Source organism: Anoplopoma fimbria, chromosome 11, assembly GCF_027596085.1.
Source record: "Anoplopoma fimbria isolate UVic2021 breed Golden Eagle Sablefish chromosome 11, Afim_UVic_2022, whole genome shotgun sequence".
NCBI classification, from domain to species: domain Eukaryota; kingdom Metazoa; phylum Chordata; class Actinopteri; order Perciformes; family Anoplopomatidae; genus Anoplopoma; species Anoplopoma fimbria.
The window spans coordinates 13,963,367-13,988,779 of NC_072459.1; the positions used below are offsets into that span (position 1 = coordinate 13,963,367).

The window sequence follows — 25,413 nt, forward strand, 5'->3', positions numbered from 1 at the left end:
TTAAAACTGTTTCTGAAAGAAAAACAAGCCAAATAAAAAACAGTTATGATTAATCACTTTAAAAGGCACTCTTGTAATGACAGCTATGACAGCAATGTCTAATCATTTGCCTTAAAGATCAATTTAAAGATTTTTATTATGTACTACCAAGTCAAGACTCACCTAAATGTGTATATGTTGATATACACCAGAAAATGTGTCTTTACCTTAACTGTAGCTTTCCCTGATAAGATATTGGAGCCATGACCAGAAAAGGGGGTGACACACATCATTTTATTATATGTGCTGTTCTTTTTCATTTAAGTCTCTCTTGGCTGTCACAATGCTCTTGACTGTTTTTGTCCCAAACTGTATTATTAATCAGACGTTGCATGAAATTGCGGTCTCTATAGATTCCTTCCTCTACCCTCCTCCACATCAGTAACTGTATATGTGCCTGCTGGCTCCTGCTTTGTTACTGCCAGACCGCACAGCAAGAACGCGTTTCAGCTAGACAGCTGTGTTAATAGGTGAAGTAACAGGTTGAAAATGGGATTTCTGAAAAGGCCGCTGAGCCGCCTAATGTTTTGTTATGTTCTCTTTTTGTCCAAAGACATGCAGGGTGGATGTATTGGAAACTCTACATTACCTGTTGTGATTTTGAGGTTGTCTCTTTGTGTTAGCGGTTTTGCCCATGCACAAATTGGGACCAGGAAACACTGTTGGACTCTATTGAGAAGAGAAGATGAACAGCTGTCATAACGTGCATTCATAATGCATGGCTGTAAAAATATTATATAGCTTTTGCTCCATTAATTCATTACGTGCACATGTAAACTATCATCGGGGAGATATCTCATCATTATTATTAACTGTCAGAAGGATGATCAATGATTTAAAAAATAGCAATAATATTTGAACAGAATTTACAGGCGCTTCAAAATTTGGAATATAATGGAAAGATTATTGATAATATTTTTAAATTTATTATGACATATGCTTTACATTACATTACATTACAGTCATTTAGCAGACGCTTTTATCCAAAGCGATCCAAAGCTTTTATCATATGCTCTAGGTCTATGCAAATTTTGCAGTGATGCATTCAGTGATCGAACAATTACAAATAAACAAGAAACAGTAACTCAACCAATTATTCTAATATAAGTGGTGGAAACAACTAGCAGAACTTCCATGGTGGACCAGAGTAAGTTAATGAAGTGATGCGAGTTAACTTGAATCCTTAAACTATATTTATTATGTAGAATTAAAAAGAGCAATTTGGGACATTGTTTTTGTAGTCTTGGACAGTTGAAAGAAGAATTCAAAATAGTTGTGGCACATTTACGAAAAAACTTTATTTTGAGCCGTCATGGTGGCACAGAGGAAAGGTTTAAGTTTCATCACAGTTCTAAGGGTTTATCCTCTCGAGAACATGGATATCTTAACTAAATTTCAGTGTAACCTTTGATATTTGTCCAGACATTCCACAAAGAGCCAAACATTTCAACCTGCTGGTGACTGTAGAGGAAGAGTCGGATGATCTCCAAAGTCAATATGATTCATCATCAATTTCATCTATCCAATGATTTTTGAGATCTTTCAGACAGACAGACTGAGACAGTTAGAGGACGAAGAGTTAGACTCTAAGCTCATTAATTCCTTTGATTTTCTAACAATACAGTGTTTTTCTAGAAAATTGGACTTTTAAAATATGTGATTTTTCATTGATTGTTTTTGTCATTTAAAAAGCAAAGCTGCTGTGTTATCATTCCGCTTCACCAGGTTTTAATAATTGGTTGAGGGAGGCATGTTTCCGTACACCATCTCCTAGTAACTGCCTTTATAAATGATGACTTTCCCCAAATAGAGTTTATTCAGAGAGGAGAAATGGATATAATTCCTTCCACAGTGAGACGCCCCTACTTTATTGTCTCAGTGTAATAGTCTCGGCCCTAGCACATGCAGGAGATAATGTGTTATCATAAAACTGATTTCCAGGTCCATTCGCTGGACTGGGTTGTGCTGTGGAGCAAAGCGAGCTGTCTGCTTAATGTCACCCACGCAGCCAGCCCAGTGCAGATGCGGCAAGACGTGCTGTGAGTATCCAGCATCTCCGACCCGAGGAGGAGGCTCTATAGCAACCCAGCTCCTCGCTGGCTGCCATCTATCTTTTCTATCTCTGAAAACGTCCCCTCCTCTGTCTCTCTTATCATGCGGTCCTGCATATTTACATCTCCTTATTCATCAGAAACACTTCAGCTGCTGACTTGCCCACATATACTTCTTCACTCACCTACTGAGTAAACACACAGGGGATCCTTCTTATTTATCTTTTTATGCATGGGTTGGGTATTCAGTATTAATGTGGCACAGCACTGAGAGCATCTGGGCACTGCAGCTGCAGCAGTGGGTCAAGGCAAGAAAAATACAACATCTCTGAATGTATTGTTGTTGACAGAAATAGAGTCCATTACAAGGTGAGAATGGCAAAGTAATGAGGTAAACCTGATTGTTAAATTTGCTTTACTTAAAAGTCAGATTCTGTTTGTCCCCAAGTCAGTGTTTGTTTTGCTAAGAGGAGTTTTGAAAGCAGAGTTAGACCGCTTTCACTGTTTCACTTCATGTAACTGATATCAACATTGCTCTATGAAGCTCCTTACGCTGTAAGATCACTTTACCTTGCCTTGTTTTTCTAAGTCATCAAACTGGTGCGATGCCTCTGATCAGCCTTAGCTCCCTGAGGTAGGCAGTGTGGCGGATACGGCCGTCTGTATGCAGGGGAGAGGCTTAATTTGTCTCTGTTTGTGTGTGCATGTGTATGAGCTGTTTATCTGTTTGTCATATACAAAGAGAAAAAAACAAGATGATTAGAGAGGAGAAATCATTCCTTGTATTGTAATCCTGTGTGTGTGTGTGTGTGTGTGTGTGTGTGTGTGTGTGTGTGTGTGTGTGTGTGTGTGTGTGTGTGTGTGTGTGTGTGTGTGTGTGTGTTCTGTCTGATCATTTCTGTCTGCTTTGCATTAAGAAGTTCTGCGTACATAAAACCAGATGTATGTATGTATGTATGTATGTATATATATATATATATATATATATATAATATGTACAACATGTATTGTAACCAATATGTACTAAATGGTTTCATGTTTCATTTTAACATATGGTGTAGCACTGTTACTGTGGTCTGTGTGAATGCTGCTCCATAACAAAGACAGAGTTTTAATCGAGTTGCATCATCTGCAGGGTGTTTACAGTCAACTCAAGTTTATTTTGTATTCCTCGGTGTTATGTACAGGGTCTCAGTGGTTCCCAGCCCAAACTGTCTAAAAGGAGAACAATGAACACAATGTTGCAGCAGTTAATAGAATTACAAAATGTAATTGTAATCCAACAATAGGATTAATATAATCAGCCACAAATGTAGTAAATCCAGTATTAAGAAATCAAGTAAGACAAAGCAAAGGAACGGGTCCACTGACATTATTTAAAGTTGCTGATTCAGAGTTCTGCTGGGAAAAGGTTGGGGTTGGTTACGTTTTATTGAGAAAATTCCCTCATTTGCTCTCTGAGTTTTCCTGTTTTCTGTGTCTGCTGCAAGTAGATACATGTTTTCATGTTGTCCCTCTGTACGTATGTTTGTCCGTCCTTTTCATTCGTGTTAACACCATATCTCAGGAACACCTTGAGGGAATTTCCTTAAAATTGGCACAAACGTCCACCTAGATTCAAGGATGAACCGATTATATTTTGGTGGTCAAAGGTCACTGTGAGCTCACCAAATACACGTTTATTGGCCATAACTCAATAATTCATACGCTAATTATGACAATTTCACATAAATGTCTAAAAGAATAAAATTAGGAATTTATGACATTTTTAAATGAGCATGAATGTAAACTGCAACTTGACTGGTTGGCAGGGGCAAACAAACGCAAGGCGGTAATTCTATTTTTAATTAAAGAAGAATAGATTGTTACGCAGAAAGTCATTTTGGGTAATTCTCCTGTTTGAAGTGTAAATTTGGCCTCTCAATATTGTTACCCTTTGCTGCAAATTATGCGTTTTTTCTTTCAAATGTGAGTCACTGGGTTTGTTTTTATCAGTTATTTCTGTTTACTTTCCCAATGAAATGGCACACACTTTCTGTCACTTCCCTCCTTGTTTACTGTGTAACAATATATTCTACTACATATATATATTTATAAAGTGGTGGGTGCGCATACATTACAAGCACATTGTCATGTTTCTCTCTCTGGTAGACAGACTGTTATTGAGAAAAAGAAAATCTAGCCCTGCCCTGAAATTATTCATCTCTATCTTGATACAAGGCGACAGTCAAGTAATGTATGTGGGCGAACGGAATCCCACTGAGTCAACTATATTGTCCACACTACTTTATAGCAGAGCAGGAAATGAGCAAACCAGATCCATGCATTAAAAATCCATTGAGATGCTGAACAGAAGCATATTTCTCAGGAAATCTAAAAATAGAGAGTTAAACAAATACGAATAAATAAATGAACTAAAGCAAAACAAGGGTTAATTAAGAAGTGATTACGCAGGTTGATTACTTGTCATTTAATGTTCATACGGTGAAGCCGACTGTATGTTTACCTTTTCTATTGCAAAGGTGTGAAAAGATGTAGGGGTCTTTGTACATATGGATTTGATTTATGGATTTGTAGAGAGCATAAGACGTACAGTATGTTGTACTGTGTGATACACAGAGGGTCACATTTCTAGACAGAGACAAAACACTCTCTCTTCTTTTTAACTTCATTTCCAGCTGACGTTTCTCACAAGTCCCCCGCAGCAACAAGTGCAACGTGATAAATTAGAATAAGTCTGACTGATGAGGGTTTGAGGTTGGGTGTGTTTGACTTGGTGGGTTAGGGTTATCCACCAGGGTGAGGTGTTACAGGATGAGGGCTCCCACAGCTGGCTGCCATCACTCTCAGGTCTTTTTTTCCAAGCTCCAGATCCATCTTTTTTTGGCTCTTGTTCCTCTGTCTTTATACATAAAACTTAGTGAGTTGGGACAGGGTGGTCCCCGTCTTTCTAGGTGGGATGTAGGCAGATGGGAGAGGCCAGGGGTGGACTGGTTGATTTGCTTGTGTGTTAACTGCTGCTGTGCCGGATGGTTTCCTCATGTGTCCCACTGGTATTCAGGCCTGCAGTCGGCTCTCCTACACTGATTTCTCAGCCTGCAGAGACATGTTTAAACACTGATAATACACAAACACGAAAACATAGCAGAGAGTTTGGTAGAAGTGGCCACATGTTTTCAGTTAGTTCTGATTTATGTGTGTGTGTGTTTAATGTTTCAGTCCTTGGTGTCTTGTATATTTATTTGTCAGGTGTTTCGACACCACAGTGAGGCGTTAAACCATTTGGAGAACATTGACCAACAGATTCACTCCTTCCTCCACGATGTGGAAAGACGTCATTTTTCAAAAATATCCTCCATCAGGGCGCCAGCTCACATTGTGTGCAGATGTAGATCGACTGGCTGAAGCCGAGTCCAGGATGTTTCAGTAGAGATGTGTGTTCGTGTTTCAACATTTTGATTTCAGTCCAACCTGCTTTGATTGCACTCGGGAACTCAGAGTTAGAGGTGCAACATGTACAGTACCAGTCAAAAGTTTGGACACACCTTCTCATTCAATTACTTTAAAGAATCTAAAATATAAAACATATTCTGGTTTGTTGAGCATTTAATTCCATATGTGTTCCTTCATAGTTTGGATGTCTTCAATATTAATCTACAATGTAGAAAAAAAGAAAAATAAAGAAAAACCATTGAATGAGAAGGTGTGTCCAAACTTTGGACTGGTACTGTAGTGTTTTAAGTTTTAAAAATGAGAGCCACATTTCCCATTAATCCTGGCACTTCCTGTCACTGGGGATATAACTATTTCTCCATCCTCCCTGTGGTCACTTCAGTTATTTCCAAGAGGAAAAAGGACGGGTAGGAAGAACTAATAACAGCCCATATGAACTCAGATACTGTAGGGTTGGAGAACATAAAGTTAATTTTATAGTAGAACTGGAATAAGGTTTGGTCCTGAAGGAATACTTCACCAAATATCTGTCTTTTGAGTATCAAATATGGCATGTAGGCAAAAAAAAGGCTTGTATCTTGCTCCAGAGAATGACCATGATCATGGCTGAACCCTTGTGGCAGATAAAGAGTGACGTGTGCAAAGTGTTTTAATTCAAGACAGGATGGGAACAGATGTTGCACATGTCAAAGTCAGATACTTTGTTACCCGTCCATCCATCCATCCAGGGGAGGTTCTGCAGTGTTATCGTGCTACTTCCGTCTTTGCTCGACCAGAAAAGGTTTTATCAGGTGAATGTAAACATGTTGATTTCAGGCTTTCGTACAATGACCAATGATGTTGTTTTCTATTGAGAAGACAGCATCTTTCTTTGCTTTGATGTAAGATGAATACAACTGTAGTGATCCTTGAAGGGCAAGCCAAAAACTCTATAGAGCCACCATTCCAACCTGAGTATTTGACACTCGAAAGATAGATTTTTATTTATAGAGTATTTATTTGAAAATGTCTTCCTGTGTTTCTGTCTTTGGGCTGTGAAACAATCAGACACAATGAGGCACCGTGTAAATATCAGAGCAGCAGTTCCTGCTGATGGTGGCTGTCAACCCTCTTGGCAATGTTTTGGTTGGTTCATGTAACTTTGATAGTGTCTTACTTTGACTACTAGACTGAATCGAGCATCAATTTATTGATTTTAAATGGCTAATAAAAGCATCTATTAACAAATGAGCGCCACAACAGCACCATAGACATTCATCTTATTTTAGCCGAAGGTCACGTTTCTTTGTGGGGTGAGTTGTGTTACGCCCCGAGCATATTTGAATGTGTCTTTGCTTTTTCCACAATGGGCATGCCTGTTTCCTTTTATCTATTTCAGACTTCTTTTTTTTCAGGCCTTTTCGGCTTTCTTGCAGTCTTGATTAAACCTGACAGAAGGAAAAACGTACTTTGATTAGTGTCTCCATATAAGTGCTCCCTGCTGATCAAATTAAAATTCTGCAGTCTATCTGTCACCCCAATCTCAGTGTGGTTCTCTGCATTCAGGCCTTCATATAGAAACCAGTGAAGGAGAAAGAAAAGCTGAACAGAGACATTTCACACTGCTGATTTTGTTTTGTTTTTCAAAACTGACTTGTCCACAAAATCAGTGAAGTAAAAATTGAAGTACTATTTTACTATATCTAACTGTAGTGTTTTTCCCCAAAATGGTGCTGTCTATCGTGACTTCCCTCCTCTTGTGTGCTTTCTGTTACTCTGGAGGATTTTATCACTGAGGATTCATCTCTGACATGTAGCAAGAGGAAAAACCCTGTTGGATCCCAGAATGGGATCAAGTGGTGATAAGGCTGCAGGGTAACAACACATATGGTGCTGCTTTCGACTGTGGTTTGGCTGCCGGTCTGACACGCCATACTTTCTGGTTTCAGCATTTTATTTTCATTTTCTTGAGGTAATTTTCACAAATGCTTTTGGGTGTTTTTGTGAAAAGGGGGGAAAAAAACTAAAAGTGCATTTCTATAGCCGAACATCAAGTGTGGGTGACGGATTGTGGAGATTTTCTTGAGAGATTTTTAGGTCTTTACAGTCAACGTTGGGAAAAATTAGAATAATTTCAAAGTTTTATCTCGGGATTACAAGTTCTCTGAGAAGTTTCTCTTACCCTCCTATGATGTCTTCATGTATCCAAACCCAATCTTGAAATAAAGAAAAGGAATTATAGGAATTTAGTTTTTGGGAAATAAATTGATATGCTCTGTTGCCGAGACATAAAAGAGTAGATAGATACAAATTAACAAAGTAAAAAAACATGTAATTTGGCATTTATGTGCTGGATTTTTTCTTGTCTTGTCTTCACTGTAAGATTGCCATGAAACAAGTTGCAACACCGTAAGGCAATAGTCCTGGCCAAGAAATAGTCTGGCCCGTAAAACTGAGAAAAAATGATTTTACTCTTTTATTTTAGAGTTTATTTAGAGGTTAAACACATGAAACATAATGTGTTTATAAGTGAACTTTAGAGGAGCTGTTTCCAGTCTTTATGCTAAGCTAAGCCAACTGGTTGTTGGCTGTTGCTTCATATTTACTCAACGGACGCAAGAGTATCGATCTTCTCATCTAACTCATCTAGCAAGAAAGTGAGTAAGCAAAATGCCCAAAATGTTGAACAGCAAAGTACTGTAGTTGCGTACAAAGTTTTGTTACTTGTACTTTACTTGACTATTTCCAATTTATGCAGCTTCCTACTTCTACTCTTCTACATCTCAGAGACAAATACTGGACTTTCTATTACACATTACAATTTTTCATCCCCTTCCTTCCCAGTTAAAACCACATATCACCAGATGTGCTTAATAAACTATTAAAAAAGCCCAAATGTTGTAAAATGCAGCATACACATTAATGCATCAAAGATATTGATTAAAAAATCATATATTAGTAAAACACTGACAGGGGACATTTTACTGTACACAGAGTTCTTCATACTGATACTTTAAGTTAATTCTGCTTAACACTTAAATATTTTTAATTTAGTACGGTTTTGAATGCACGACTTTAACTTGTAGTGGAATATTTTCACAGTGCATTAATAGTACTTTCACTTCTGAATACTTCCACCACTGATGTTGAATCATTCCTTTAACACATTTAACATCAGTCTCAGTTGAACTATAAAGACAAAATGGACACATAATGCAATGACATCCCTGTTTATTGTATTATAGATGCTCATTTCATTTGCACACATTTTTGTTTAGTTTTTTACATTTCATAGTATCAACTCTAAGAAATTCACATTTACACAATGCATTTTACATTAGTAGGTAAATACAGGTGACATTCAACTTTTCGGGGAGCAGGTCCTGATCCATCTGTATCAACTTTGTAACGATATCACAGTGAACCTCCCCATAGAGTTCATGTTACGGCAGATTACATGTCTGCTAGCCTCTGAAATGGAGGTACATGATGAAACTTACTGTACATGCAAAACCTCTGCACAGTAGAGCTGATTTATTTCTATTGACTAATAGCATATGTGAGTTTTAGAGCAGAAGTCTCAGGTGACATGTGTAGGTTTTTGTAATGCTACATGACCCTATTAGTTGCCAGTATTCATAGCATGTTAACATACAGCATGTCTTCATTGGCAACCTATGTGTATAAGTCTCTTTATATTGGTGCCAGGTTTTATACAGTTTTCTTGAGTCTCCAAAGTTCATCTGACTTACTAAAAACCTTCATTAGAAATACACATTAAATCATAAAATAAGTGGAAAAAACTGCAAAAGAATATATAGTCAAAACTCCTGAACTTAAAGACACCTGACACTGTACACAGGCACTTGAACTGTGGCACTCTTTGAGTGCATTCCTATTACTTTTAATAAGTGCTACAAAATAACATATCTGTTAGAAAAAATACTGACTCCAAAAAGGGTAATACTATTCATAATACAAAGCAACAGGACAACGTAAAGACAAATGTACAACAACAGAGTGAGGGCAAACTTAAACCTTATCCTTAGATGTGTCTTGCATATTTCTGTTTATATTCGGGTTGTACATTCTTATATTGTGTGTCTCGCTTCACAAGTTGCAGGAGAAAGAGAATACGTCGGTTCAGGGTAGATGAGTGGGCTGCTCGAGGGTCGATCTGACCTCACGGCGTGACGGAGTCGAGGAGTTTCTTTTCTTTGAATCAACACTCGGGTCACTAAAACTGTAGCGGCGTCTGCTTTAACGTAAGCGTCCACAGCTAGGATCCGGATGAATCACACCAGCTCTCTCAGCAGAGGAATGAATCATACAGTTGTTCTGTGTTTGTGTGTGTGTGTGTGTGGGGGGGTCACATGTCCACATTACATGCCCACATCAACTGAGGGGCTGTGAGCAAGAGAACAGCAGCGTTGTTTAATTGACTTGAGATGTTGGTGACCATGTGACCGATCCATGCAGCATCACACAGGATCGAATGACTCACTTTCTCTGTCTTCATGACATTTCTTATCCATCTATTGCTCGCTAAACTCTACAAGTTCTGCTGACAAGTGAACACATCTCGTTTCTTCTTTAAAGCAATAGTTTGAACAGGTATTTGCTTTCTTTACCAGTGTAACATGACAAGATTGATACCTTGTCTGTTTTGCTCTCGTGTTTTTATATTAAACAAACTAAATGTAATGTTAATCAGTCCATTTTCAAGGTAACTATGCTAGCTGTTTCCAGTCTTTGTGCTACGCTATGCTAAGCTAACCAGCTGCTGGCAGTCACTTTATATTTACTATATGGGATATGACCATTTTATTCATCTTTTGATCAAAGTCTGAGAAAGAGAGTTAAAGTCATCAGTGTCTGAATCATGTTGAAATCTGCTTATAAGCATATCTACCCTTATCTTTCTACATTGTTCTATTTTCTTCACAACAGCTGCTTCATACCTGTACCTGCCTGCCTACCTACTCCCTCCTAAATCAACAGGTTATTTAAAGAAATCCCCTACAGGTCTGTTAATCTTCTCTGAGTCGCCACCACAACTAGAGGGACCCTGAGAAAAGTATGTTCCCCTGTCGGAATGGACACTAAAGCAGTGCAGTCGAACTACAGTATACTCCTTTTACAAGATCTCTATCTATGTTAACTTTACAGTTACTGCAAGCAGCGGGAGGGAGGCAGCATAAAAGTGGTGATAAAAAAGTGCCACCCTGCCTTGCGACTAAGTGCTTTTTATATCGCCATGGCGATACAGTAAATGTCAGTGGCCTCGTACTTGGATAAGGGATCCGTAATGTCATGCTGAGGCTTCATAGAGGGCTACATTGCCCCACGGTTGTCCGCAGCGTTAATCCCGAGGAGTAGTGGCTGAGCCGAGCCGAGCCGAAGCAGAGGGTAAATGAAGCTGAAACCCTGAGGTAATTACTACCTGCCTGCCGGGACTCTTCCTCTAATGGGCCCCCCCCATGTTGACATGATCGCCGCAGACGATGCATTAGCGCCTCAACGCTGTTTATCAGGCTCTATCACGCAGACAGAGCTGTACGCAAGACTGTAGGAGTGAGTGTGTAGAGGTCAGTGAGCTGAGGATAGTGAGGAGTGTCCCTGTTTTCCCCTCAGTGAGCGTAAAGAATGACAGATGGGTATTCCTTTTTTGCACATTTTTTTTTTCAGTACCGAATTCATTTAAGCATCTGTTTAAGGAGCAGCTCTCTATACCGGCTGACTGTTGACGTCACTAAACGGCTTCTCTTCCCCCTCAGACATCATCGCAGTGAGTCAGCAGAGCTCCACAGTCCAGATTACAGTACAGAGATGTTTTTTTCTCATGATGCACATCCAGGCTCCATAGAGCAGCGTGAAGGCACCCTGCTGAATCAGCCGTGTAACTCAAGCCATGAAATGAAAGTGATGCACACAAACAGGAGACAAACATTGGGCCGTGTTACATTATAAGCATGAAATTATTGAAACACAATCCTCGGAGTCGCTGCGAAGGGGTCTATGATGATGAGCGCAGGAAGAAGAAAAAAAGTAGGTGATTACCGAGCAGGCTGCACAGCAATTTACCTTTCTTCCCGAAATGTGAGTCACATGTATCAGTCGGTGCAGCCAACCTCAGAACAGTGACGCAAACATTTTATAAGACATCATGCTATGAAATGTGTCTGTGGTTTCAGCGATATAAAAGAACAATGAACTTCAGAAGAAGTGAGTGACGCACGGCTCACCCACTGCTTTTTTTCTGTATCGCAGATGACGGCGGGGGGCTAATAGAGTGAATCCTCTGGAGAGAGACGGAGGATTATCTGAGAGTTGGACGCCACAGAGGAAGATGAGGAGGAAGGTCCCTTCTGATTCAAAAGGGAAAAGAAAGAGGAGATGATGAGGAACCTTTCTGCCTATTTACCTTTCGGGTACATATATTTCACGGCTAGTGATTATGGAATTAATGGTGGAAATGTAACGCTGAAAACTAAATTGGCAGTTAGGGAGAATCGTGTCGATATTAGATACTGGAATAGTCCGTTAATACGAGATGCACTGGCATATATCTATGATTATGTATCTGCAGCGACGTTGGTACAGATAGAGGTTGATATCGCCGTAGAGGTCGTGTCCAGGCACACGCTGATCGATAGAGTTGAACTCTATAAGCAGGGATGAAGAGTCACATTGTGGCCCAAAGGTGCTGGGGGGGGTCCATACAAGTCTTTGTTCTGTGGTCACTTCAGATGTGAATCCCCCTCCCCTCCAAAAGGCTTTCTTTTTTGGTCCACGGTTCAAGTCTTCACTCTCCTCTCCCTGTCTTCAGGTCTTACGCCTCCTCTTCTTCCTTCTCCTCCTCAGACTTCAGGGGGAGGCGTGTCCGGCTGGGGGCCGCCATCCACCCTCACCACTGTGGAGAGAAAGTAAAAAGAAATAAGTCAGGCTCTGGAAGAGGACGTGGGTGATGTGTGGTGAGATTTAAACCAGCGGTGGGTACGTTTTTTATAATGAACCCATAGAAATAGGGGCCGAGTAGAATGCAGATTGAGCTGTTTGCCGTGGTCATTAGACTAATTCAAAAGAAAATGGCGATTGTTGTTAGTTGTTATGGTGACCACACAGTGTTTTCAGAAAATTTGATGACATATCAATGGAAATATCGAACAGGTAAATCCAGCAATTATCAATTCCTCTTTATCTGCAAGGCAACAGAGAAAGTGCACATTAGACGCCTCTCTCAATGCTTCGTGGTACTCCATTGGGTGTTTGATCATTACTGCAAAAACCTCAGTGAGACGGTCTATACTCAAGTTAGCCCACTACAACGGTCACGGTGCTTTGCAATGGAAGCTTTACACCTAAAAATGGCCGCCGCTCTGACCATCCAGCCATGTTGAATTGTTCCTCTTGCACTATATTTCTATGCATGGACCTTTTTCTTACTCACACAATTGTGCATATTCTCACTTGTACCAGCACAGTCTTTTTCTGTTTCCAACTGAGCAGCTCCTCTTTAGTAAATGATAAGTCCTCTGATTAAGGGCACCTTGAATAGCTTCTGAATAATTTTCATTAGAATCCCTGCCCACAAAGATAATAACTTCCTATCCATCCAAATACGTATATTAAGCCTCTGCATGGAGAAACTCTAAACCCCCTGATAGTCACACTTTTTTCCCTGCAGGGGGCCCTGTGGTGTCACTCACTCATCTGAACCTGCTAAACCGGAGTCATTAGCCGGATGAGGATGAGGAGACAAATGCTCTCTTTTCCCACAAACCTCTTAACCTGCTGTCAATTGAGTGAAACCATGGGAACGCCCCGGGAATGCAGAGGCGTTCCTGAGAGGACCCCCGAGTCCGCTGGGTGTTTTCTCGTCTTCATCAATGCATCGTTGTGCCAGGGGAGTGTCGTACAAGAGGGTTTATTTAACGCTTTAAGAGAGGGGGGATTCTTTTGTGGACTCATAACGTCATACCCCCCCCTCCTCCTCCTGGTGTTTTCTTTCCTTTTCCCTTCCTAAAAAAACATATTTTTCTTCCACACATTGTCGTGGTATAAATTGCACTTGAATTACTATGCGCTGCCTCTGTGCCCACTGTTTATATCCGGATAGATTCTGTCCAGTGACGGCCACAGTCCATAGCACTCCTCTCTCTTGCTTCCTGTTGACACAGACACTCCACAGGCATCAGCAGACAAAGAGCAGCACACTGGTGATTGCCAGTGCGCGGCCATCTGTAATGCACACACAAGTTCAGGCAATCGCACAGCGGCTTGCACCTGCTCTTCTTCCTCAGTGCTACATACATCGCAGTGCTGATAATAGTGACCACGTGGCTGCCCGATGTTTTCAGTACGACCTCATTCCCAGAATCAATACAAGCTGTCTCTTCTGAAATGTGAACTCGCAGCAAAGCCTTGTGACCGACTTCTTCCTCTCTTCCTTTCTTTTTTAATCAGCCCATTCAGGCAAATCCTGATTGGACCCTAAGCCCAGATAAAAGCGTACAAATTTGCTGATTGGGATTGAATTTGAGATGACTTCTTGGTAATCACAAGAACTCCCAGGGGAAAATTAACAGACATTGGGATTGTTTTAATAATTTGAAAAACATATTACTTGTTTTGTTACTTTACTTATCGCTTGCTGGGGACAGCGCTTCCATGCACAACTTATTTTATTACTTTTAAACATTTAAACCCCAAATTCCATGTTCAGATTATAAATCAATAGCCCTCTGGGCACCGACACGTAAAGGTCACCTCTACTTACCCACCACAGCCCCATTTCACTCGCTGTCAATTTGCATAACTGTTTAGGATATTTAGGAAAATAATGTTTGGTCTTAGAGGCCCTTAAGTATTTTCTCAATTAGCTTCTACAATGATTGGTGAGATCCTAAATGAACACAGTATTTTCTGACAAAGTTAGTTTTGTTAATTAAAACATAGAGATGTATATATTTATTTTTGTCTGTGCTCGTCTCTGTTTGAGTTACATTTGTCAGATCTGTGAACAAGCAAAGATTAACATCTTTTATCTACTCCCCAAATGCCTCCATGTATTTTTTTCATATATTTTCTTCTTCTGCTGTCAAATATAGTAAATGCTTTACTCATATGATGTACGTTTACTGTTAAGTATGCACTATGTAGCTGCACAATGATCTAAAATAGAAGGAAAATGAATATTTGATCCGATTCGGCAGATTGTAAAGCATAAGGGCGATTAACATGATTAGGACATCTGTAACTTTGGCTGTAACTTTCCAACAAGAAATGCTACATACATATATACTATATGATTTTATTTCCTCGTAGCTTTCAGATTAAGACCAAACTACTGATTTTTACTCTTTATCTGGTGTATTCAAGACTGCATGCCAGCTTCTGTTGCAAGATCTTCAGTCAGTTGTAAAGTTAAGTTATAAATTTGTACCCCTTCTTTGTCAAAATTAGGATTTCTGCAATAACCCTCCTTCAGTTGGTTGTTTAGCTGATATTTCCTTGACTCCATTTTGTGTAGACTGTGGGTCAAACTCAGGACATGCACGGCTTTGCGATGTGAGTGAGGGCTTGGAGTCTAAATAGAGTTTTAAATGTTAAACACATTCAATATGCACGATCCAGTGGGGGAAGCAGGCAGGGAGGGGTGCTGCACAGACAGACGGTTCTTTTTAATGGAGATGAGCAGACCGAAATGAGGCCGAGCACCCTTCATGTCGGAGCTCCCACCCCCTCACCAGTGACTCATGCAGGGAATACCCTCTCTGGAAGTTGTCAGTCAAAACACGGGACATTTTCATTGCTCTATTTCTCCTTTTAAAAGGCTTATTTGACTTGTTTTGACTGGATGGGTTCCTATTATTTTAGCCGGGCAGTAAAATATGGTTCATTGGAAACAGGAAACCCCCCGGCGATTATCGTGGGTTTATTGTGCATATTCTCAGCCTCTAGCGTGTTTTATCAGAACCAGTTGGTTGAGGAAGAACCAACGGAACCCCAGCATGAGAGCTTTTGCTGCCTTTTCAATGGCTTCCGCTCCCATGGGTAGTGCTAATGCCAATTAGCACGTGCTAAATGCTGGCGCTGGATCAGATTTTGAAAGGCAGCGAGACCAGGCCCGGATCCCGTCTCGTAACACCTGCTAATGAGCCAATCAGTAAGAGAGGCGACAGGGTTAACAAGGCAGTCATCCTCTCACTGAACCGATGGCTATTTGTTCCTCCAAAAGAAATTCCTTCTTTTCTTAGACGTGCAGAAGGGTTTGCATTTGTTTGAATGGAAAAATGGAAAGAGGAACTCAAACGAAACCCAAAAAACGAAATATTATTTTCTCATGCCTCATTAGAATGTAATGGGTATCCCAGAAAAGACACCATCATCTGGATTGTTCGAGGGAGGATTTATCAACTGTGTGGCTTGTTAGCACATTATTATCCCTGTATAAATATATTTAGGTTTTAGTATAATTCACATTAAGACTAGGAAGGAAACATGAGAGATCTTTAGAAAGAATGTCTGGGATAAAAGCATGAATGACTGAATGAATAACAAGATCATGACCGAACTTGAGACTTCTTCTTCAGGTAAAAAGCCTCTCAGGTTGATGTGTATAGATCGAGTGAGAGCGCCAGTTTCATCTTTTTAATGTGAGTGTTATTTGAGTATTGAAGGAAGGTAGACTGCTCCGGGGTCACATCTGATTCTTGCCACGTTCGCTTTTATTCTCCGAGCTTTAAAAGGTTATCCTCTTTTTGTATCTGTGCAGACGCCACGCGATACACTCTGCCTCTTTTCGTATTTGTTGGTACTCAGTGTGAGTGATGCTAATAGGTATGAAATATATATCATTTACCCATTTCTTTCCCCTTTTTGTTTAAGTTGCAACAGTTTATAAGACGATGCTGGTGTTATTCTTTGTTTTTTTAAGGCAACAAATCCCATGAAAAGACCAAAACAATAAATTGATCAGAATAACACGTATTGTCTTCGTAGCCAAAACCTGATGTTTCCTCAATAGAACCCCATTGTTCAAAAAATATGAAAAACTAGTTTTTGAGTCAATCCCACATACACCATCCTGCTGCCATAAATATTATTGCACCAAATGTGTATTAATCCGTAGCTGGAAATAGTCCCCAACAAAATGCTTTGTTTCCTACTGTTTAAGTAACTTTTTCTAAAAACTACAGTTCGCATCTGTTTTAAGTAACTAACTCGTCTTTTTTTGTCAAATTAAAGTATATATTTGTGACCTATTTTCTGAAAGACCTTTAGTAGAAGTTGGTTTTGATCTTTCTTTTGTGGGATTTGAGAAAATAAAAAAGAATTGTATGCTTTGAATACAAATATATGATTATTCACAAGAGATTGGAATATTGGCAAAACACATACTGACTCTGAAAAGCAATAAATATAAACAGTCAGTTTTTTCTCTCCTAATGCACTGTGCTGAAAGAAGTAAATTAAACTCAGAGTAAATTGCTTTATAATAGATCAGAAAGTGCATTATGCAGTTTTCACCCTTCCTAGCCAGACGTTATCTATCGAGTTAATCTCACATATCCTTTTAGATTTTGTCTGGCTTGCAAGAATACATCGCAAAGTCGGTCCCACAGACATACACCCAAAATACTTAATGAGTCAAAGAGAGACAAATATAGATAAAGAGGAGTAGTGAGAAAAGCAAAGGCAGATATAGATCAAACATATGAAGTTGCTCGGTTTCCTTACAGTTTTGAAATGCTCTGTACACTAATATAGAAACTGTGTCAAACATCTGTCAGCACTGGATTCTTCAGCCTCATGTTGATGGTATATCTCAGCATTTGTAAATAGAAGGCATACATCCAAACTAACGTTCAGTACCCGCCTTACATTCATGTTACTTCCGGCTCCCTAAATCATAATCTCTACATTCCTGCAGTTTAATATATCATGCATGTATGATTTGGCTGCTCTCGGCTGCTAGATGGGAATCCTGCTCCGAGGTGATATATTGTGCTTGATCGCAGTCCCCAGTAATGTGTTGCCCTGAGGAAAAGGTTTGCACACTGCTAGAAAAACACTACAAGTAGAATCTCAGCAGTGTAGCCTGATGTAATCAATAATGACATCACGGTGTGAAGGAGGAATGTACTTAGACTTGGATGAGTGTCTTTTGTTAAGGTAGAGTTTCTGTGGTGAATATAAAGTTGTGGGCTGGGAACAGGAATCGCGCTGAACAAAACTATAACATCTGCTATAACAGATATTAGGTTCAAATATGTTGAGAAGGACTGGGTGATCTGACTGAAATCCATATCACAATATCATTTTTTATATTTTTCCACCAAAAATAAAAACTAAATGGCCACTTTATGAGGTACACCTGTACAATCTAATGTTATCCAATAAAACAGCCCCGCCTTAACACCTGTCTTTAAGAAGCTCATGATGTTCACTTTTTGGTGACTTTTAGAGACATGTGTGAATTCAATTATATGTTTACTACTGAGGCAGTAGTTGCATATTCACAAAATAGCACGTTTGCAAGACAACAATTTAACTGGAATTCAACCTTTACGTTTTTGGGGAGTTTTTCCTTATCCATTGAGGCAAGTTTGTACTATAAATAAAATGAGATGAGATGATTGAATTGTAAAGTGTTTGTCATTACATCAGACAAAACCCAAAGCAAATTATTGCACACCACTAAACCTAATGCACTACAATAATATTGGATTGTCCTCCTGCCCTTATGCATTCTCATGAAAATATTCACACATATATTATTATATAATATTAATATATAATATTCCGCTTACCAATCTGTTCCTGTGTGCGTGAGTGTGAAGGCTGAGCCTGGACTTCAGCCTGGGCCTGCTGCTGCTGCTGCTGCTGCTCCTGCAGACTCTGACTGTCCACCGAGATGCCGCTGTCGCTGTGTAGCTTCTCTCCCTCCGGCGTCACCATCTGGTTGTTTGTAGCCGCTCGGTTGTTAGCTGCCTGCTTGTTCTGCTTGCAGCTGTTCCACCTGTGGAAAAGTGGCATGTCAGAGGAAGAAAAGTGGCACGTCAGAGGAAGATAACTATCCGCTCGATATGATGCAGTTGTGTGATCCTATTTGTCGTTCAATTTACAGCAATTATGAGCTATGAAGCAACAACTTATAAGAGAAAACTTTTTTAAATTGTTTTAAATTGTTCAGATATTCAGAGCTAATGTCAAGGAAAATAAAACCTTTTAATAATAAAACAGTTGCCTGCTAGAAACGAGGAAGATGCTTTTGTCTGCCTCAATCTGTAATCAAGAACCCACCATTTCAGAAATTTCTGTAAATTTCAACAATATATCGTAATTTGTCTGTGAATAGAAAACTATAATAAGACATTAAAAACAGCTTAACAATTCTTTACTAATGCTTCTCTTTAGAAGATCAATGGCTCACATATCAATGATTAAAATGTTCATGAGGTATTGAGTGATACTGTGCAGTTAACACCTCCAATTGTTTACTTATCAAATATAGTGTGTTAAAGAAATTCACATAAATTGTCTGTTTTCTGCATGACGACAATTGCACGAGGATTATGAGCCAGATGTGTGCGTGACTCTGCTGATAAACCTTGGTCGGCACTTTGAAAACAATCAATGCCAGTAATGAGCTTGTTGACTTGTTTCAGACTCCTTTCAGCCTGGTTTGTATCAGTCTGCACTGTCTGAGTGCATGCATGTGTGGTTGCATGTCCTCATTAATGTGTTTGTGTGTGTGTGACCTCTGTAATGCATTAAGTGTTCTGACCTTCTTTTTTTGTTGTTTGTGAAAAACTCATTGTGGTACATTCGAGTGATTCTTTAGAAGTGGGTCAAAAGCTCTTTGACCATCACAGATCTGAATATTTCAACAGGCACCTTACTAAAATTTTTTCGCCCAGGGCAACATCTGTCACTATCCAACACCACCCACCAGACCACTTTCTCCATCCCCCTCTTTGTCCTAGATTTTATTGTGCATGAGCGTCAAAAGCCCAATTGTGTTAATGTCTTTAACCACAAAGCAGCGAACAGAAAGTTCTTATCTAGTTATTTTTCTACCAACTGACCTCTTAAAAACGATGTAGGCCACAAGGCCAACCACCACGGCGGCCAGGATGGAGCAGTAGATGGGGATGAGGTTTTCGTTGAGCCCATGGCCTAGGAAGCGTGGAGAGCCGGCGCTGGACGTTGTCGTCTCTCCGGGCAACGGGCTGTCCGAGCCATCGGGGAGGAAGTAATTGGTGAAGGAGGGTGGAGACGGGCCCATGTCGGAGGTGGGAGAGAAATATGTTGGGAGGAGAGGATCTGTGTGGGAGAAAAGGGAGCATCCATGAGAAAACAAACTTTGGTCTGCAGTCATGCTAGCAGCTCTGTGAGGCAGTGCTTGACTAAAGTAGTGCTTTGAGCTTAATGCTAACATCAGCATGCTAATAATGGTGTTTACAGTGGTGGAAGAATAACTATTTTCTTACTTTATTTCATAGTAGCAATATAGTAGAAATACTCTGTTACAAGTAAAGTTCTGCTTTCAAAAATGGTACCAGGAAACAAAAGGACCAATTATGCAGAATGGCCCATTTCAGAGTTTTGTATATTGTAATTAATGATACTTATTGATGCGTGTTCATTACTTTTCATTATTGCAGCTGGTAAAGGTCAGGCTAGTTTTTGTTACTTTATATACTGCTGGGTAGCTTGTGATTATGTTTTAAAAATATTAATCTGAATCTGCTAAGTCTCTTAAGTTATCACATAAATAAAGTGGAGTAAATGGAAATACTCAATTTAAGTAGAAGTGTCTCAAAATTCTCCTTAAGTACAGTACTTGAGTAATGGTTTTTTAAGCAGCTGTAATATTAACCATGTTTGCTATTTTAGTTTAGTGTGCTAGCATTTGCGACATATGGAAATTAGCATTAATGACGGACATTGATGACGTGGTGATGGGGCTAGATTAAAATTCAAGGGATCACCAAAGTATTTACAGTTCATTCATCTTCAGGAACATGACAGTCTGTACTGAATGTTATGATAATTCATGTTCAATGTCGACCTCCTTCTCTCACTGAAGGAGAAGTCAGAGGATCAGAAAGGTTCTTGGGATTCATTCTCTGGGTGACCATGAATGTTATCCACCCAGTAGTGGTTGAGATATGCGTCTGGACCAAATGATGGACCAACACATCAACATTGCCATCCATAGAAAAAAAAAAAAAAACCTATCATGACGAGACACTTTCATATGTTCTCTGAGAGTTTGTTTGTTGGGGTTGTAGTCATCAAGTCCCCAACCAGATGTCTTAAACACTGCACACATGCGACAGCTGTTTCTGTTAGACAGATGGGTTCTGGCTGAGTTGCTGTTTGCAGAAGGAGAAGGAATGTTCCTCGACGAGGGGGGGAGGGGGGGGCAAATATCTGTCACCCACCAGCCCACCCCACAACATGCCCGGTCTCCTCTCAACACATCTCCATCTATGGGGATATCTGCACATTGCATGACATCAAGGCCATATGGATCAATGTAGAACAAAGTCCGGGGCTTTGGAGAGGTCATCAGTTTGAGTGTAGCCTTTGCTAAGGCCAGAGAGGCAGGAAGGCTCTGTGCTACTGGATGTGTCTGGTTTCTATCATAGCAAAGCCTGGAGAGAACAGTCATTTTCATAACCCAGCCTATTTCCTCTTGCTTTGTGAGCATTAATGATTCAGTGTGATTTCCTTCATTGCAGAAGCCCCGTGCCCGCTCTGATGGGCATGACTTGTCCCACAAAAAACATAGTTTATCCATCAAATCTCCCCTACAAGTCCTGTCATTATACTCCTGTTTTGAAGAGTGCTTTAACTAAAACTGCAGTGATTCTGTCAGATTGTAGTAAAGGCTCAAAGAGCGGTCTGCAGATAGTCCCTCCCTCAGGGTAAAGTATAGCAGGCCGAGGAGAGAGAGCCCGTCCAGCCAAAACCAAAACTCCTGTGAGCTCAGCAGCCTGGTGGGGATGGAGAATTTGCAGCCTGGTTCAGATCTGAGTCTGTAATTCCCAGCAGAACCTCAGGCTGCTCCTCATTAGCTTTGTACTGGCGCTCGCAGGATTAACCCCGTGGAGACCCTGAGGCTTCCTTCAAGGCCAAAGACCAGGACGCTCAATCCCAAATATGTTAGGAGTTGCTGCTCTGTTTTTAACTCTGTTTGCAAGTGTGATTGATAAACCCAATACAGTTATTACAGACAGTGAATCAGATTACTAACAAGTTGCCATGTAATGAAAGAACATTTTATTCTTCTTTACCGATACCTAGCATATTTTAAATCATGGCTGAAGTTTTAGAACCTGAGGAATGGCTTAAAGGGTCGGTTCTCACAATATAATTTTATCTCCAATGGCATCTATTGTAGTCCCGCACTGCAGATACTTTTCATTCTATTTTTAAAGGGTTTCCAGAGATATCCACCTCCTAAATGTCTGCCTCTACATCACTTCTGTGGAGTTGAATGGAATTTTTTTTTGTGCTGCTCACAGGATTGAAGAATTACATTTTAATAATTCAACAGCACAGTATATTTCCAAAAACAATGTCCTGGACCTCGCTGTCAAGAAGTTTTCATTTGGAGTTCTTTGAAATGAAGACATGGTTCTGTATGTAAACTGTTTACAGTGTGTGTCACTGCAGAGCGATGGGAAGCATGTTGATGTGGATTTTTTTTTTTAAATGTGATCTCGGTGACAGATTTCTCACAACCTGGCTCAATAAACCCAAAAACCGCTTCCCAAAAAAGTATTACTGTTAAAATAAACAGCTGTCACCTAATTTTTGTACATGATGGAATGCACCTCCTCTTTTTTTCAGCATCAGTGAAAGTATAGTCTATCTCCTAGAAAAACCCATAATTAGTGTCCCAACATCATTTAAATGTTCTTTAAAATCAAGAATTTTGTGAGGAAAAATGGACGAAGTGACCAGTGATGTGGTCAGATGACAGGAAGAAGAAATTCAGTGGACCATCACGGACAGAGGCTGTCTATACATATATTCTCTTTTCATTGACATGGCAGATAGTCAAGTTTCTACACATTGATTTGTTGCATAATTTACACACGGTTACTCGCTTTAATAGTCCGATGGGACCTTGATGGGCAGCTTATGTGGACATATTTGAAAAACTCCTGCTGGGCTTTAAGAGTCCACATTCGTCTCTGCGTCTGCGCGGTGATGACGGGACATTCCTGCCTCCCCGAGGGGGGATTGGTTTACTGAAACGGTAGAAAGCATCTTTCACGGGCAGAAAAACACAGCACATGTGCGCGCCATACTTAGAAACACAAATAATGCAGAGGTCTATTTAAAGCGGGGTGCTATTGATTCAGATCCGTCTAAAAGGAGGGAGCGCTCGGAAGGAGTTGGAACACGGGTGTCTGTATTACACGCATTTCTTGACCTTTACCGGGATGTAGTCAGGTTTCCTCAGCCTGTCCATACATCATCCGGCTAATGCAGGGCCGGCTAATGGTATTAGCAATGCAACACGAGCTTGCAAATAGAATAAATTGTGAATGGGGAGGTGTGAAAGTGAGTGAAAGTTTGGAGATGGTCTTCAAAGAAGCCTTTCCTTTACCACACACACACTCTGAGCTATCATTCATTCTGCACCGCTGTGAGTGCCTGTCTTTGGTGCAATGACTGTTTTCTTCATGCAGATGTATTCATGCATCAGTCGCACCTCAGGACTCGCCGTAAATTGTCTTTCTCATTCTGAGCCAAGATGACAGCTCTCCTGGGAGTCTGCTTCACATAACACTGACTCAACACAGAGCTCCAGCTTAAGTACAGTGCACTACATCTTGTAGTGAGCCAACTCACTACTTGCCGGAGCCCCGGCGTCGGCCATCAGACCTCTGGAGCTTGTCCAGAAAGCTGCAGCACGTCTGGTGTTCAATCGCCCCAAGTTCTCCCACACAACTCCCCTTCTCCGTTCTCTACATTGGCTCCCTGTAAGAGCTCGCATCCAGTTTAAGACTCTGGTGCTAGCCTACAGGGCAGTGAAAGGAACAGCTCCTTCCTATCTCCAGGCCATGGTCAAGCCCTACACCCCCGCCCGACCACTTCGCTCTGCTGCCTCGGGGCGATTGGTTGCCTCGTCGCTCAGAGGTCCCTGCGGCCGATAGAACCGGTCACAGCTTTTTTCTGTCCTGGCCCCTCAGTGGTGGAATGAACTCCCCACTGACGTCAGGACAGCAGAGTCGCTGCCCATCTTTCGGCGCAGGCTGAAAACTCACCTCTTCAAGAAGTACTACCCTGAGCCTTCCTCGTAGCACTTATTGTATTCGTATCAGTTCGTTGCACTTATTGTATTCATATTAGTTTGTTGCAATTATTGTTTTCGTAGTAATTTGCTTCTGCACTATACTTTTGCTCTGGTTTATGCTTTTAGATGCTTGTTTAAGAAAGGAGATGCACTTATGACTTCTGGTGACTAGTAGTTCTCTTGAATACCTATGTTGAATACACTTCCTGTAAGTCGCTTTGGATGAATGACTGTAATGTAATGAAATCTTTATCGCGACTCCCCCTCTGTTCCTCCGTTTCTCTAGGCTGATGTAGAAAACACGACTGGCTGTAGACCAAAGGATAAACGTGGGGCTCCAGAGGCTGCATACCTCAGCTTGGAACAGAATGGGAGCTTAAAGGGCGGCGGTGGAGCTTTAACAATTCCATTTTGGCTTGAGTGGGTTTAAAACACTCATGAAACAAAATAAAAGGGATTTTACGAGCATGGGGCTGTGTGTGCAGAGAGATGTGTTTATTAGCGGGGTGTGGACGAGAGGGGGAGAAAAATAAAATATTTAATTTTTATGAGCCACTGAGGTCTTTATGGTGAAGTTAACCCCAGGGTCCTGTGCAGAGGTTGGGTGTCTCGGCTTCTGCCAGTTCAGGGTGGAGATGAGCGACTATCAGGCATAGCACATGCACAATGACCTCTTTATCAGCCGCCAAAAACACTCTCTCTCTCTCTCTCTCTCTCTCTCTCTCTCTCTCTCTCACTCTCTCTCAGCTCAGCCTCCGTCTCAATCTTCCCCCTGTGTTTGTCGCCAGACGCGCGCCCATCAATCACACACACACATACTACAAATTATTCAAGTGAGCGCTCTGTCTTCTATTAGGGAGGGTTAATAGGGAGAGCGGGGTGGAGGGCAGACAGAGAGGCAGAGTGTTAGGAGAGAGTGAGTCGGGGGGTGCAGATGAACAGAGGAGCTGCTGTAAAGTGCTCTGATTAGCAGGAGTAATTATACTGCAGCGGTGAAGGCGCTGAATGCACACTGGCCAACTTCCACCACTTCGCTAGCCCGGCCACTCGAGGGCCACTGTGGGAAGAGATCGAGAAGGGAGGGAGGGGGGAGTGTGATGAGGGGGGTCATAAAGAGAATAAAAAGTCTGTCTTTATCTGTTTTTTTTTTCTTTTTCTCGAGAAACACTCAAACAGACTCTCAATACTTAAATGCGAATCTTCTCAACTGTCAGCATCTTTTTTTTTTTTTTAAAAAGCCCTGCTGAGGCCAAACGGACAGAGACCTTCGATAAAAGATGAAGGAGGTGTTTTCAATTTCAGATCAAAGGGATTTCACACATGTGCGGTGTCCAGAGTTTAATGAAAAATGTAAATGTTAAAGCGCACTTGGCAGAGGGAAGAGCGCGCGTGTTTGCGCCAAGTTAGCCCGCTATCAGCTGTATTGATTTTGGATGCTCATAAAAAAGTGTTGTGTGTCTGAAGCTGGAGAGGACTAAGCCTGTGCGTGTGTGTCCTGCACTCGAGTGGTGTGTGTGTGTGCTCATAGAGGTCATTCAGCGAAACCTGAGCACGAGCAGAAGAAAT

General features: G+C 40.8%; 1 protein-coding gene across 1 annotated transcript in view; it reads right to left on the minus strand.

Annotated features, from left to right (window-relative positions):
• Positions 1–11,753: 11,753 nt before the first annotated feature.
• ngfra (nerve growth factor receptor a (TNFR superfamily, member 16)) overlaps positions 11,754–25,413 on the minus strand; it is a 29,050-nt gene continuing 15,390 nt past the window's right edge. The window contains exons 4-6 of the mRNA XM_054608142.1: positions 19,616–19,853; positions 18,338–18,546; positions 11,754–12,435 (exon numbers count right to left, since the gene is read on the minus strand). Coding sequence (XP_054464117.1) covers positions 12,383–12,435; positions 18,338–18,546; positions 19,616–19,853 — 500 coding nt within the window. The 3' untranslated portion in view covers positions 11,754–12,382. The remainder of the gene's footprint in view (positions 12,436–18,337; positions 18,547–19,615; positions 19,854–25,413) is intronic.